Raw genomic sequence first — 12,083 nt, 5'->3', positions numbered from 1 at the left:
CCGTGGTCGACCCTGGCTGCTGCTCGACCACGGCCACCTCCGCAGCCGAGTGCCCGGGCGGCGGGGACCTAAGTCGGTTGCGAGAGTGTCTAAAGCAGCTGCTTGCAGACCACGACCGCATTTTACTTTCGCAAGTGCGCGTCATGCTCCTCTCCCAGTACCAGTTGGCGTTGAAGCCTGCGGACTACGGCTACTCCAAACTGAGCAGCCTGCTCGTCGACCGCTTCTCCGACATCTGCCGCTTGGTCCGCCACCGCAACCGCCACGTCTACCTCGAGGCGGGCACCTCGCTGCTCGCCGAGGCAGCACCGCGCGCGTGTCCCTCGCTCTACTTCGCGGCGCAGCGCGCAGCCAACCTGCGATCGCTGCTCGCCGCAGGCAAACCCTTTTCGGACACTCTTGACATGTACGCGCTGGATATCAGGCACGACCCACTCTCGTAAGCCACACACCAGACGTGTGGACCGACGCGTGAGGGCCCCGCACGTCTGTCCACCGCGTGGGCTACGTGTGCCGATTGTGTGGGTAGCACACAACCGTGGGCTGCCTGGATTGCTAACGGTCGGGGTAGCTGGCCGAGACCGCACACTCCGACTGAGTGGCTGTTCCTGCAGGAAGAGCCAAGGCCTGGAGTGGACGCCGAGGGACGTGCGTCTCATCGAGGAGGTCGTGCGGGGCAGCAGGGATAGATTCTTTGGGTGCGGGTAGACTTAATTTTTTTAAGAGCCAGCGGGGGAGAGGCGATGATTTGCTATACCTTGGAAGATCTCTATAAGCTGCGGAACGCTCCTCTCTCTCAGGCGCCGCTGCCTGAGTCTTCGCTGCTGCACTCCATCCAGCAGCAAAGGTAAGTGGGTCGAAGGGTGTTTGACATGTGTTTTGCAGTGCGAAGATGAACAGCCGCTGGGGCAACAGCCGGCGCCACGAGACGCCGAGTGTGAAGCCGGCCAAGGCGGAGGTCTCGCCGGACCCGCCGGGGCCGCCCGAGCAGCCGGTTGCGGAGCCGCCGTCGGTGCCCGGCGGCGTGGCTCACGAGCGTGTGACTCAGGAGCGAGCGACTCACGAGCGTGCAACTCACGAGCGTGCGACTCACGACCGAGCCAGTCACGAACGTGCAACTCACGAACGTGCAACTCACGAGCGTGCGACTAATGAGCGTGCGACTAACGAACGTGCGACTCACGAACGTGCGACGCACGAAGCTGCGCCGGAAACGCAGGGCGCGACGCCCGCAGCGCAAGGCACCGTGAGTCAGGGCGGTGCGGAGCGCACAAAGACGCGGGCGGCGGCGACGGGGACCGGCGGGTCGCCGCCTGGATGGCAGCAACCGAGTTACGAGTGGTCGGCGAATCTGTACGAGGAGCCGGCGGTCGACTGGGACCTGCCACCTATGGGCGATTCGGGCGATTACGTGACGCTGGGCGACATCCGGCGCGCTGAGTCGACGGTTGAGGGCATGGGTGTGCCGCTGAACGACTACATCGAGGCCGTGAAGCGGGAGCGCCGCGGCTCCGACCGCTTTGCGCAGCGCCCGCCCTCGCCCCGTGATTCGGGCAGCGGCTTAACTTCGGGCATGGCTCCAGGTGGCATGGCTTCAGGCGTCATGGCTCCAGGCGGGATAGGTCCGGGGATGGCCCCGGGGATGGCGACTGGGTTACATCCGACGACGGAGACAGGCGGGCCGAACCCGTTGGCGCCTGGTCGACATGGTGTGGACATTGGGCGACAGGACATCTTCTTCAGCGAGAGCAATCAATACGGCGAGTCGCGGTTCATGCAAATCTTTGAGCGGAATAAGAGCGGGACGCGACTGAACGGGAACGCGAAGCCTTTCTACCCCCGGTTGGGCGGAGCGGCCGCGTCGGGCGGCTACGACGACCCCCGTAAGTACGCGCCTTTTCTGCAGCAGCAACGAAGCGAACCGGGTGAGTTGCTTTCGAGGCCGAACGCAGGCAAACAATATACCGACCCCTACGGCCACATGGCGGGCGGCATGGCGACTGGCAACATGGCAACCGGTAACCACATGGGGGGCAACTACAACATGGGTGGTAGTGGCTTAGGCGGTAGTGGCTTAAGTGGCAGTGGTCTTGGAGGCGGCAGTGGTCTTGGAGGCGGCAGTGGTCTTGGAGGCGGCAGTGGCCTTGGAGGCGGCGGCGGTTTCGGCGGCGCAGGCGGCGGCCGGTTTGATGCAGGTCCGGTGAGTCGGTTCGAGCCGCCGGGTCGGTTCGAGAACGGGCGGTTCGAGCCTGCGCAGCCGCAGCAGGGGCCCGGACCGAAGATCACGACGCAGCAGTTGGTGCAAATAATCCAGAACATCTCGAAGAACCAGAGTGCGGCGGACCTGTCGGACCGGCAGCGGGAATTGCTGCAGCTGGCAGCGGCAAAGATCCGGCACCTGCAGCAGCAGCAACAGTTTAACGTGGCGCCGCAACCGCAGCAGCAGCAGCAGCCTTTGCCGCAGCAGTTGCCGCAGCAGTTGCCGCAGTTAGGACAGCCGCAGGGGGGCGCCGTGAACAACGCTCGTAAGGGACGCTCCCACCTCCTGCACCGCCATCCCAGCGCACGCACCTAGCGCCGTTTTAGACATTGACCGCGTGGCCGTGATTACGGACGCGCTCCAGCGGACGCTGCGCCAACAACAGGCCAAGGGCGTGCAGCCGACGGCATCGCAGAAGCAACTTATCGCCCAGGTGCTGCAGGCACTGCAGCGGCTCAAGGAACAACGCGGGCAAACCGCACCTCAGTCTTTCAGGAACAAAACGGCGAACGAAGCAAAAGAAAATGTGGAAGAAGAATTATGATTTTTCCTGCACACCATGATGACCACCTCCGAGATCCACGTGGACGGCTCCGTGGTGGAGGAGGTCGACCTCAACAAGGGGGACCAGGACACGGCCCCCCTCCACGAGAGGACCGGAAGCAACGAGGTTAAAAACCTTGACAAGAAAGAGGTCCAAGTCGGGCTCTTCAAGGGGTTCGTTTTATCACACACGACGCGGCACAACGAGTTTGCCACGTCCCTGAGCAACAAGACCGTTTTTTCCATGCTCCAGAGTGAAGAACTGCACAAGTGGAGGCGCGACGCCGGTAAGCAGCACGTCCTTTCGGTGGTTCACCCTCCAGGCTGTTGGCCCTCGAGGCTGTTGGCCCTCCAGGCTGTTCTCCAATGTCAGTTCTTGCAGATGGCAACTCATGGTTGTTGCTGGGGCATCGAGGAGCTGTGGTGGGTATCCCTAAACTGGAGGTGTCTTGGGAGGTGGGTGGCGATGTGGGTGTGCTGGTGGTGGATGCACGGAGGGAGTGTCTGTTGTTTTTTGATTATTTCTGGTTATAAAAGAATGGCTTGCGCGAAGTGTTGTCGACCTCGGAATGATTTGGGAAAAGTGCTCAAGTGCATGCCTCTGGCAGTTTTTGCGTTGATCTTCGGTTTTGTTCAAGCGGCGTATCCGATCATTACGATCGTGAGTGTGCATAGAGCGGGTCGTGAGTCGGATGCTGCAAGTATAGTGGCCTACATCTTTGCTGGACTGCAAATCCTCGTTGGTATCTTCATCATCGCGAGCGTGCTTTTCAAATGGCTGCCTGGACTCCGGATTATCAAATCCAGTAAGGAGCCCGCGCTGCATCAGCAACTGTTCGTTCTCCTTTCAGTCGGAGCCTTCTTACTCTTTTCATGGGTAATATACATAGCGGTCGAGATCATTGTGTTCGTCTGCCGTTATGAGGGGGTCGGCGCAGATACTAAATGGAATCCCAAGCCAACCGACTGGTCTCTACTCGGCTTAAGCCTCTGTAAGCACGGCACTACTCCAGCGGTACTACTCCAGCGCCGCGGGGTCACCTCGGTGAATAGAATAGAATAGAGCTGCTATTCTCTCACTTTCAGTTGTGATGCTGCTGTGTATGATCTGCACCTGGTATCTCGCCTCGTCTGTGGCGTCTCTGGTCATGGTCATTGAGTGCGGTGGAAATGGATTCGAGGGTCTCAGCTACAAACAGCTCAAAACCGGAGTTCAGGGGAAAGCATTCGCGGAACACCTGTCGGATGAAGGTACTATTTCAGATGACACCGATGACCCGGGACTTATCTAGGAAACTCGAGATTTACGATGATGTATACTTACAGCGAAAAATGAAGAAAGAGACGCTAATCAAGATCATATAAGTATAATAGTACGCGAATAAGACTTTTTGTCCTGTCTCCGAATCGTTAGTGCAAAGAGATGTTGATTCAAGCGGTATTGTACCCCTGATCATTTTCTGGAGCGAACTTCGGAAGAAGCACACGTGTGTGCAGCCTGCATTCTTGCGCTGCTGATTCCTCCAACGGTATTAAGGTTTGACTAGGTGTGACCACGATCAGGTTTGATTAGGTCTGGATGAGTTTCTAGGTGAACGACATCCTCGATCATCAGGAAGCGTGCTGCCAGGTGACCGAACAAAAACAGGTTGAACCATAGAAGGATTGAAGGGACACCTATTAGGTATTGCTGGTGTATATAATTGCCCCAATAGTCAGTGAAAACTTCGTCAGGTTTTATACGTAGTGAGCGCTTGCTTGGAGAAGTTCCATTTTTGCGAAAAACGCGATCTGGCATGTTGGTTGTACACGCGTGGTTACAAAGCCCAAACAGAAAGCTCTGTCTAATAGTCTCTGAGTCTGTGTCTGCGGTCGTGTCTGTGCCACCAGACGAGTATGCCGCACGGAATGCCGACCACAAGAACGGCCGAGAGTGCTAGCTTCTGTTTCGTCGACCGGCTTAACGGCCACCACCGGGACTGCTGGGCGAGCTGTATGTTGACCACAGCGGCGCTCATCAGTCCGGGTACCTCGTGAGTGAGGTATCGGCGTTCAGCTTCCGATAGGTCCCTAACCGACATGACCCTCAGTGTGGTCCCCGGTGTGACCAACCCGGTCTCCTCCGACGCTTCCGCCGTCTCCCCCGATGTCGGTTCGAGCTTTTCCGGCGTTGGGGCAAGGTCAGGCAGGTCCGTTCCGAAGACCTCTGTACGCACGTCTTCGGCCCGCGTAGGATCGACGCCGATTAAGAGCTCCTCGAGCGCCAGGCCCAGCGTACGCACGACGCTCAGGCAAGCCTCCGGCCGGGTATCGCCCGGACGGAAAAGGTGAAGCCGCGACCAACCCTTCAGACAGTCGTACCCTGGACCCGTGCTATTCTGGAACTGTTCGGGCAGCGCCACCGCCAGCGCCTCAATTGCACTCACGTCGTCCGTTAGAATCACCATCTTCTGGACACAGTTCGCTATCGGCTCCCGCGAACCGTCCGGACCCACAATCAAAGCCAACAGCCCACTCAGAAATACACCCTCGTCATTCACACTAACCGGCGCACGCATCGGAAATTTAAAAAAGTCTGTGCACATAACGGCGGTGACTAGTACTGCTTGGTACGGCAACCAAGTACAAGATTTTGTCTTTCCGTGGGTTCACTCACCAAAGGTTTGTGTGTGCGCGTGGCGTGTTGGGGGATCCGTTGCAGGTGTGTTTATGGTAATCATTGACTTGCTTTGCGTAGGGGTTACACGGGAAAAGGTTCGAAAAGGTTCTTTCTAAGAAGAGTTAGTGGAGGGGTCATCTTCCTCGGCATCACCTTCCTCGGCATCGTCAGGCGTGGTGACCTCTCTGAGAGGTTCGACCAACTGCAAGCTGACGGGGCCGGATGAAAGCTTGACGGCCTTGATGCAAGTGCCGTACTCGGCAAGTTTGTCCTTCATGGCCAGGATAGCGGAGACAGCATTTTCCATCAAGACCTCGTTCGGTCTGTCCAGACAGCCGACTCTGACGCCGGTGGACGGCGCTGCCTTGATTCTATATGAGGTGTGGGCGTACGCATTGAGGAACCGGGTGTGGATGGGTTCGTTCTCTTCCAATCGTACACTCATGGGTTGCTTCCATGACTTGAAGAAAGTTTGGCCCAAAAATACGTTGGCCTTTTCGATAAGGTCCTTGTCACAATAGAATGTGTCGTATGTCTGAAGCAGCTCCTTGCGCAGGGCGGGAGTGCTAAACTTCTTTTTTAACTTGTCCAGCTCAATTACTCGCGCTACCATCGGTAACTTACCTTCGGCCGCATGCTCGGTCGCCAACTTGTCCTTCCAAAACCGCTGGGGCGACTTGACTATCAAACAGGCGCTTTCGCCCACATTCACCGGATGCGGCAAGCTCAGTTTCCGTCGTCGCGTGTCCTCCTGCGATGGACACACGTCAAAAAACAACTCCACGAAAACTTGGCGGCGCTGTTTCACCAGCGCGTCCTCGTCCTGCACCTCGAAGTAATGTCGAAGGGCGTCCAAAACTTCATATCCCAACAATTCCAACGCCGTCCGTGGGCTCTCAGACTTCACCTTGCTCTCAGACTTCACCTTGCTCTCAGACTTCGCCTTGCTCTCAGACTTCGCCTTGCCATCAGACTTGACCACGACCTCCTTGGCCTTCTTCACAGACTTCACCGCAGGCTCCTTACGTACCTTGCCTGCATTCACACACTTGGCCACAACTTTATTCTTGTCGGCCACAGTCTTATTCTTCACAGTCTTGGTCCCGGACTTGGCAGTCTTCCCACCCCCCATGTTAACAAAAAAAAATGCCGGACTTGGGAGGGGCTTTTTTTGAGCCCCCAAGGTCTTCTTGAGTCCCCTGGTTCTTCTCGATAGGTTAGCAGGGAATATGGCTGAGGCGGTTGGACGGGTACTGGTTGGACGTAAAAAGGTTATTACTCGAGTAGGGCGAGTGCGTCCTTGATGTCCTGGGGGGCGTTGTTGACGACGGCCTCGCGTTTAGCGCGGAACTCAGCCTGGGTTTCCTGTTTCTTGACCCAGTAAGTTTCGCCGGCTGCCTTACGTTTGGTTTCGAGGTGTTCGACGTTAGAGGCGTAGCGCCAGCCGACAGAGGTGGCGAGGTCGCCAAGGCGAGTGGTGGGCATGGTGTTCATGATGCGGATGTTCTTGAGGGCATCGGGCACGCAGACCTTCTTGGCCTTCTCGAGCTTGGTGGGGCAGCCTTCGAAGGTATGAATGCGGGCAAGAGCACTGGTGCCACGCGCGGTTTTATGGGGCAACATGCCACGGCACACGCGCTTGAACATCAACGCTGGCGAACGGTAGTGGATGTGCGAGTGCTTGCGCGGGTTAGAGTTCGAACGCAGGTTCATGAACTCCATAAACTTCCGCCGGTTCCGGTACAACGGACCCGAAATGTGCAACTCCTCGCAACGCACCACCGTAATCTCCGCGCCGGCCAACGCCTGCTTCGCAATCGTCGCAGCCAGCCGACCCACGAGGTGACTTTTACCGTCAATCACAATCTGCAATACACACCATAATCACGTGCCACTCACGACACACACCCCTGCCACTCATGACACACACCCCTGCCACTTATGACACACTCATGACACACACCCCTGCCACTCATGACACACTCATGACACACGTAAGCCCGCCCCACCACCACCCGCTAGCCTTCGCGCAGTGCCCCCCGCATCGCCCCATGTCTTACCTGCTTCCCTGCCATCGCTTGCAGCTCGGCGCTTTTTTCGGTTGCGAAAATTATCTCCCTGTTCTGTCTCTGCCCGGGCACGAAAGCTTTCTGGGTTAAGTCTTGGCACTTAGCGGGCCTCGGACAGTCCGGCTCTGCCGCCCCGATGGCCCCTCCCCCGCGGCCACGGCCACAGGCTTCAACGCCGCCCCTGCTTATTTTCTAATGGGTTCCTTGGCCGAGTCTTTCTTGAAAGACCTGGACGAAGACCCTGCCTCTAGTGAGGACTCAGACTCAGATTCAGGCAGCGACCCAAGCAGAGGGGACTTAGGCCGGGCTGGAAACAAGGGCCCAGGCCAGGCCGGAGATGGGGACCAAGACAGAGGCGGGGACAGTGTCGAGAGCCCGCTCCAAGTCGCCTGCGATGGGGACCAGGAGCGAGCGGAGCAAGATGGCATGGGCGCCCGGCGTTCAGTCGCCTTGTTGGACTGCATAGTGCTGAAAGAAGAGCGCCCCTCCCAAAAGCTCGAGTCTTCGGCCCGGCCGGAGGAAAGCGAGGCCTCCGGGGCCGGCGCGTTCCCTGGCCCGCCTCGAGTGAGTCGTTTGCTGGACGACGCGGAGTTTCGTGCCTTCGTCGAGTCGCAGCAGGCGGAGCCGAACGAGGATTCCCCGGCGCTGAAAGACTTCCTGGAGCTGAAAGAGTCACCTCCCACGCGGGAGACTTCCTCCCCGGCGCGGGAGGCTTCCTCCGAACAGGTGGGGGGTTCCTCGCAGCGAGAGGAAGTGAGTGCGTTGCAGCGTTGCAACGAAGTGCTGCAGCAAATTGACGCCGAGATTCTGTTGTTGTACCGGTGGGTGCGGGAGGTGTATGGGCAGAGATTCCCAGAGTTGGAGTCATTGGTACCGATCCCTTTGGACTACTTGTTTGTTGTACGGTCGTTGGGCAATTCTCTGGACCTGACTGCTGTGGACTTGGGTGTGCAATTGAGCAGCGTGTCAGTGTTGGCGGTCTCCGTCGCGGCCTCGGTGTCTTCAGGGCGACCTTTACCTGAATCGGCAGTGACCGCAGTTTTGGCCGCCGTTGCCGAGGTGGACGAGTTGGTTGCAGCGAGGACACAACTCCTCAACCGCATCGAGCAAGCCATGGCGAGCGTCGCCCCCAACCTGACCGCCATTGCAGGCGCCGCGCTCGCCGCTAAACTGGTTACGCAGGCTGGTGGCATAGAAGCCCTCGCTTCCATGCCTTCTCAGAACCTTTTGGTCCTTGGCGGGTCAAGCTATGCCCGCGCCACGCGAGCCGTGACCGCCGGCAATGGTAGTGGCGGTAGTACTGGCACCGGTGGTAGTACCGGCACTGGTCAGTCCATTGGAGGTGCGGCGACGGCCGCTTTGCCGGAGATGGCGCGGCAGGCAGGCCGCGGGTACGGCGTCATCTTCGAGTCGGATGTGGTCCAGGCGACCGTGCCAGCCTACCGGGGACGCGCGATGAAGCTAATGGCCGGCAAGTGCGCGCTGGCCGTGCGCAAAGACGTGCACAACAATGATGGCTCCATCACCGTCGGCCAAGCATTGCGGGAACAAGTGCTCAACTCACTCAAGAAGATCCAAGCGCCGCCTCCTGCACGACTTAAGAAACCTTTGCCGGTACCAGAAGAACGACCTAAGACACGCCGTGCCGGACGCAGGAAACGACGCTTCAAGGAAAAATACGGCATGACAGAGTCCCGTAAAAAGGCAAACAGACTTCTCGTAACGATCGAAGAAGGGCAACCAGAAGAAATCGACGACGACGCAGAAGACGACATCTTCTGACGTGCTGACCAGTACGTGCTTGTGACCCATTGCGTGCTTGTGACCCATTGCCGGTCCTCGGGAGCTGGCTTGGACGTGGCCATCTCCTTAAGTAAGCTTGGACGTGGTTTGGCAGGGTCAGAGACAGGGAAGCGAATGAGGTCAAAGGGGAGTGAGTCAAAGGGTCGATGACTGGTCATTAGTATTGGTCACCACCTCTGGGCAAAAATATACACAGCCGAAGCAACGGTCCACTCGATCACTTCCTGTGGACCACCGGTCCAGCCGCAAGTCCACTTTGTGGCTTAATTGTTCAGAGCACAATTGTTCAGAACAATTGAGTTCAATAAAATGCGCCCCAGAAATGCGCTACGCAAAGTCGCCTTCACGATCTAACCCCTCCAGGAGACTGTTTCACGCCAGCCTCGCCGGGCTCTCACCTCAACTTTGCTTACTTCCTTGCAGAACCAACAATAATGTTATTTATGGGTATGAAGGCGAGCCGAACAAAATAGCCGATGAATCCCATCGTCAGCAGCCCTAGAGTACATGCTCGGAGCATTGCGTGGTATTCTAGAACAGGGGATATGGGTGCCCGCGTCCCGACGGTGTTGATAACCCAACATGCGCACTGGTGTGCGATGCGCGACTGCGCACTGGTGTGCGACTGCGCACTGGTGTGCGACTGCGCACTGGTGTGCGACTGCGCACTGGTGTGCGACTGCGCACTGGTGTGCGACTGCGCACTGGTGTGCGACTGCGCACTGGTGTGTTAAAGTCAATTACCTTTAGCATCGGGTTTGTTGCATTTCCTGAGAAGCCGTATTCCGTCTTGGGCAAAGTCTTCAATTACTTTGTTCAGATAGCCAACAGGGTGGGTAGGGTCAGAAAGCATGCCAGACTTCATTTCGTCTAAAAATTCAATTGGGAAAAAAGGGTCTTCAATCCCTAGTCATAAGCCGATATATGACGGCGAAAAAGTGCAGTGACACGACCGTCATCATGAACACCAGACTTGAAACCACGACCACGATGGGCGATCTATAAAAGAGAGCTTTTTCGACGGCGCTTTTCGGTTGAGGAGATCACGAGTGTGGTCTTACACTTGGTTGCCTTGGATACCCTCGGCGTAAACGTTCGATAGAGCGTCGACGGCGCTCTTGGGAGCGGCGATATATTGGCGGCGCTGTTGGACTTGGGGACCGGCCTGCAGAGCACGAAATAAAGACCCAGAAGAGCTTGCTTACCATTTTCTGTATGAAGGAAAAAAAGAAATGCTTGGGGCGCTTGGGAAGAATTTGACGGAGGCGGTAAACAAGCTAAACACAGGAAATGTCAATGAAGAGGTAAGTGAGATGAGTACAACTCACAGGGGCAGCTGAGTCGCTGTTAAAGGGGCAGCTGAGTCGCTGTTAAAGGGGCGGCTGAGTCGCTGTCAAAGGCGGGTGTAGAGGTCCTGTCCAGAGACAACAGTGAGACGTCGAGGGTGGTGTGGTACAGTGGTTTGTGGTAGGTGATCCAGAGTTTTATAAAGTCTGTTGCGACGGCATTGATCGAGGCGGATGTGTCGATTCATATAGTGAAGCGTGTGCGTGACAATTTGCGAACGAAAGCCAGCACGTTATTGGATTCATCGAAGAAGGTAGCTAGTCAGACGGTGAAGAAGACATTGACTCGTGCATTGGTTGAGGAGATAACAGCGGTGTTGACGCCTCCGACTAAAGCTTATCGTCCGGTGAAGGGTCGGTGTAATGTGGTGATGTTTGTGGGGTTGCAGGGTGTTGGTAAAACGACAACGGTTTCGAAATATGGGTTGTACTACAAGAATAAGGGATTCCGTGTGGGTGTTGTGTGTGCTGACACATATCGTGCCGGTGCTTACGATCAATTGAAGCAGAATGCAGCTCGTTGTCGTATACCATTTTATGGTGACCCTTCGTTATTAGATTCAGTGGAGATTGCATTTCAGGGTGTAAAGAGTCTTCAGAAGAAAGCGGGATTAGATTTGATAGTAGTGGATACAAGTGGTCGACACAAGCAGGAGGACTCTCTGTTCCAAGAAATGATAGAGATACAAGCAGCAGTCAAAGCAGATGCTTGTATCTACGTGGTGGATGCACACATCGGTCAAGCTTGCTACGACCAGGCCAAGGCGTTTAGGGAAGCGGTGAATGTGGCTTCCGTCATCCTGACTAAGATGGACGCAAATGTTAAGGGAGGTGGTGCACTTTCTGCCGTAGTCGCGACTGGTTGTCCTGTGGCGTTCGTGGGTTTAGGTGAAGGCTTCGTCGATTTCGAACCCTTCGATGTAGATCGGTTCGTCGCGAGACTTCTAGGAATCCACGACCCCCAAAGCCTGCTGAAAATTGTTCACGAGGAAATGGGACCAGGCTCCAAGGACGCCGCCAAACGATGGGCCAAGGGTGGCATGACTTTCGAAGATATACGAAAACAACTCAATATGATGACCAATGTTGGAACTATGGGCTCTATGCTATCTTCCATACTACCCGGCGTAGACTCTAAAGAACTCCTAGCCGGAGGACTCCCAGACCTCAAAGTCTTCATCGCACTTATAGACGCCATGACTCCTAATGAACGCACAGGCCAAGTCAAATTATGCGATAGCCGCCGACTTAGACTCGCTAAAGGCGCCGGCTGCCAACTTGTCTATGTCGACCTACTCATCAAACTACACGCAGGCATGAACAAAACCTTTTCCAACGTCGGCAAACGCATCGCCAAAGCAAAACGTATGAAATGAACCAAAGGGGGGGAATGTCCCGGAGGG

At 56.6% G+C, this 12,083-nt stretch overlaps 9 protein-coding genes across 9 annotated transcripts; 5 read left to right on the top strand and 4 right to left on the bottom strand.

Moving 5' to 3' along the window:
• Positions 1–143: 143 nt before the first annotated feature.
• Positions 144–2,804, top strand: GNI_142830 (OST-HTH/LOTUS domain protein; the record flags this gene model as incomplete). Its single annotated transcript, XM_011134333.1, has 4 exons — positions 144–439; positions 725–847; positions 886–2,525; positions 2,587–2,804. The coding sequence occupies 4 exons, from the start codon at positions 144–146 to the stop codon at positions 2,802–2,804; spliced, it is 2,277 nt and encodes a 758-aa protein (XP_011132635.1).
• Positions 2,805–2,819: 15 nt separating this feature from the next.
• GNI_142820 (hypothetical protein) lies at positions 2,820–3,337 on the top strand (the record flags this gene model as incomplete). Its single annotated transcript, XM_011134332.1, has 2 exons — positions 2,820–3,090; positions 3,186–3,337. 2 exons carry the CDS (start codon positions 2,820–2,822, stop codon positions 3,335–3,337), a joined length of 423 nt encoding a protein of 140 aa, XP_011132634.1.
• A 4-nt stretch (positions 3,338–3,341) lies between these two features.
• On the top strand, positions 3,342–4,095 carry GNI_142810 (putative transmembrane protein; the record flags this gene model as incomplete). The annotated part of the gene is made up of 2 exons (XM_011134331.1): positions 3,342–3,795; positions 3,890–4,095. The coding sequence occupies 2 exons, from the start codon at positions 3,342–3,344 to the stop codon at positions 4,093–4,095; spliced, it is 660 nt and encodes a 219-aa protein (XP_011132633.1).
• A 552-nt stretch (positions 4,096–4,647) lies between these two features.
• On the bottom strand, positions 4,648–5,361 carry GNI_142800 (putative transmembrane protein; the record flags this gene model as incomplete). Its single annotated transcript, XM_011134330.1, has 1 exon — positions 4,648–5,361. One exon carries the CDS (start codon positions 5,359–5,361, stop codon positions 4,648–4,650), a length of 714 nt encoding a protein of 237 aa, XP_011132632.1.
• Positions 5,362–5,574: 213 nt separating this feature from the next.
• Positions 5,575–6,594, bottom strand: GNI_142790 (ribosomal L1p/L10e family protein; the record flags this gene model as incomplete). Its single annotated transcript, XM_011134329.1, has 1 exon — positions 5,575–6,594. One exon carries the CDS (start codon positions 6,592–6,594, stop codon positions 5,575–5,577), a length of 1,020 nt encoding a protein of 339 aa, XP_011132631.1.
• Positions 6,595–6,737: 143 nt separating this feature from the next.
• GNI_142780 (60S ribosomal protein L13a) lies at positions 6,738–7,537 on the bottom strand (the record flags this gene model as incomplete). Its single annotated transcript, XM_011134328.1, has 2 exons — positions 6,738–7,328; positions 7,523–7,537. 2 exons carry the CDS (start codon positions 7,535–7,537, stop codon positions 6,738–6,740), a joined length of 606 nt encoding a protein of 201 aa, XP_011132630.1.
• A 189-nt stretch (positions 7,538–7,726) lies between these two features.
• On the top strand, positions 7,727–9,313 carry GNI_142770 (putative snoRNA-binding domain protein; the record flags this gene model as incomplete). The annotated part of the gene is made up of 1 exon (XM_011134327.1): positions 7,727–9,313. The coding sequence occupies one exon, from the start codon at positions 7,727–7,729 to the stop codon at positions 9,311–9,313; it is 1,587 nt and encodes a 528-aa protein (XP_011132629.1).
• A 430-nt stretch (positions 9,314–9,743) lies between these two features.
• Positions 9,744–10,199, bottom strand: GNI_142760 (putative protein translocation complex, SEC61 gamma subunit; the record flags this gene model as incomplete). Its single annotated transcript, XM_011134326.1, has 2 exons — positions 9,744–9,865; positions 10,079–10,199. 2 exons carry the CDS (start codon positions 10,197–10,199, stop codon positions 9,744–9,746), a joined length of 243 nt encoding a protein of 80 aa, XP_011132628.1.
• Positions 10,200–10,566: 367 nt separating this feature from the next.
• Positions 10,567–12,056, top strand: GNI_142750 (putative signal recognition particle 54 kDa protein SRP54; the record flags this gene model as incomplete). Its single annotated transcript, XM_011134325.1, has 2 exons — positions 10,567–10,638; positions 10,806–12,056. 2 exons carry the CDS (start codon positions 10,567–10,569, stop codon positions 12,054–12,056), a joined length of 1,323 nt encoding a protein of 440 aa, XP_011132627.1.
• Positions 12,057–12,083: the final 27 nt, after the last annotated feature.

This window comes from Gregarina niphandrodes, assembly GCF_000223845.1.
Source record: "Gregarina niphandrodes unplaced genomic scaffold scaffold00039, whole genome shotgun sequence".
Classification (NCBI taxonomy): Eukaryota; Apicomplexa; class Conoidasida; order Eugregarinorida; family Gregarinidae; genus Gregarina; species Gregarina niphandrodes.
The sequence above is the reverse complement of the archived record's forward strand: the minus strand, read 5'-3'. Positions and strand labels throughout refer to the sequence as shown.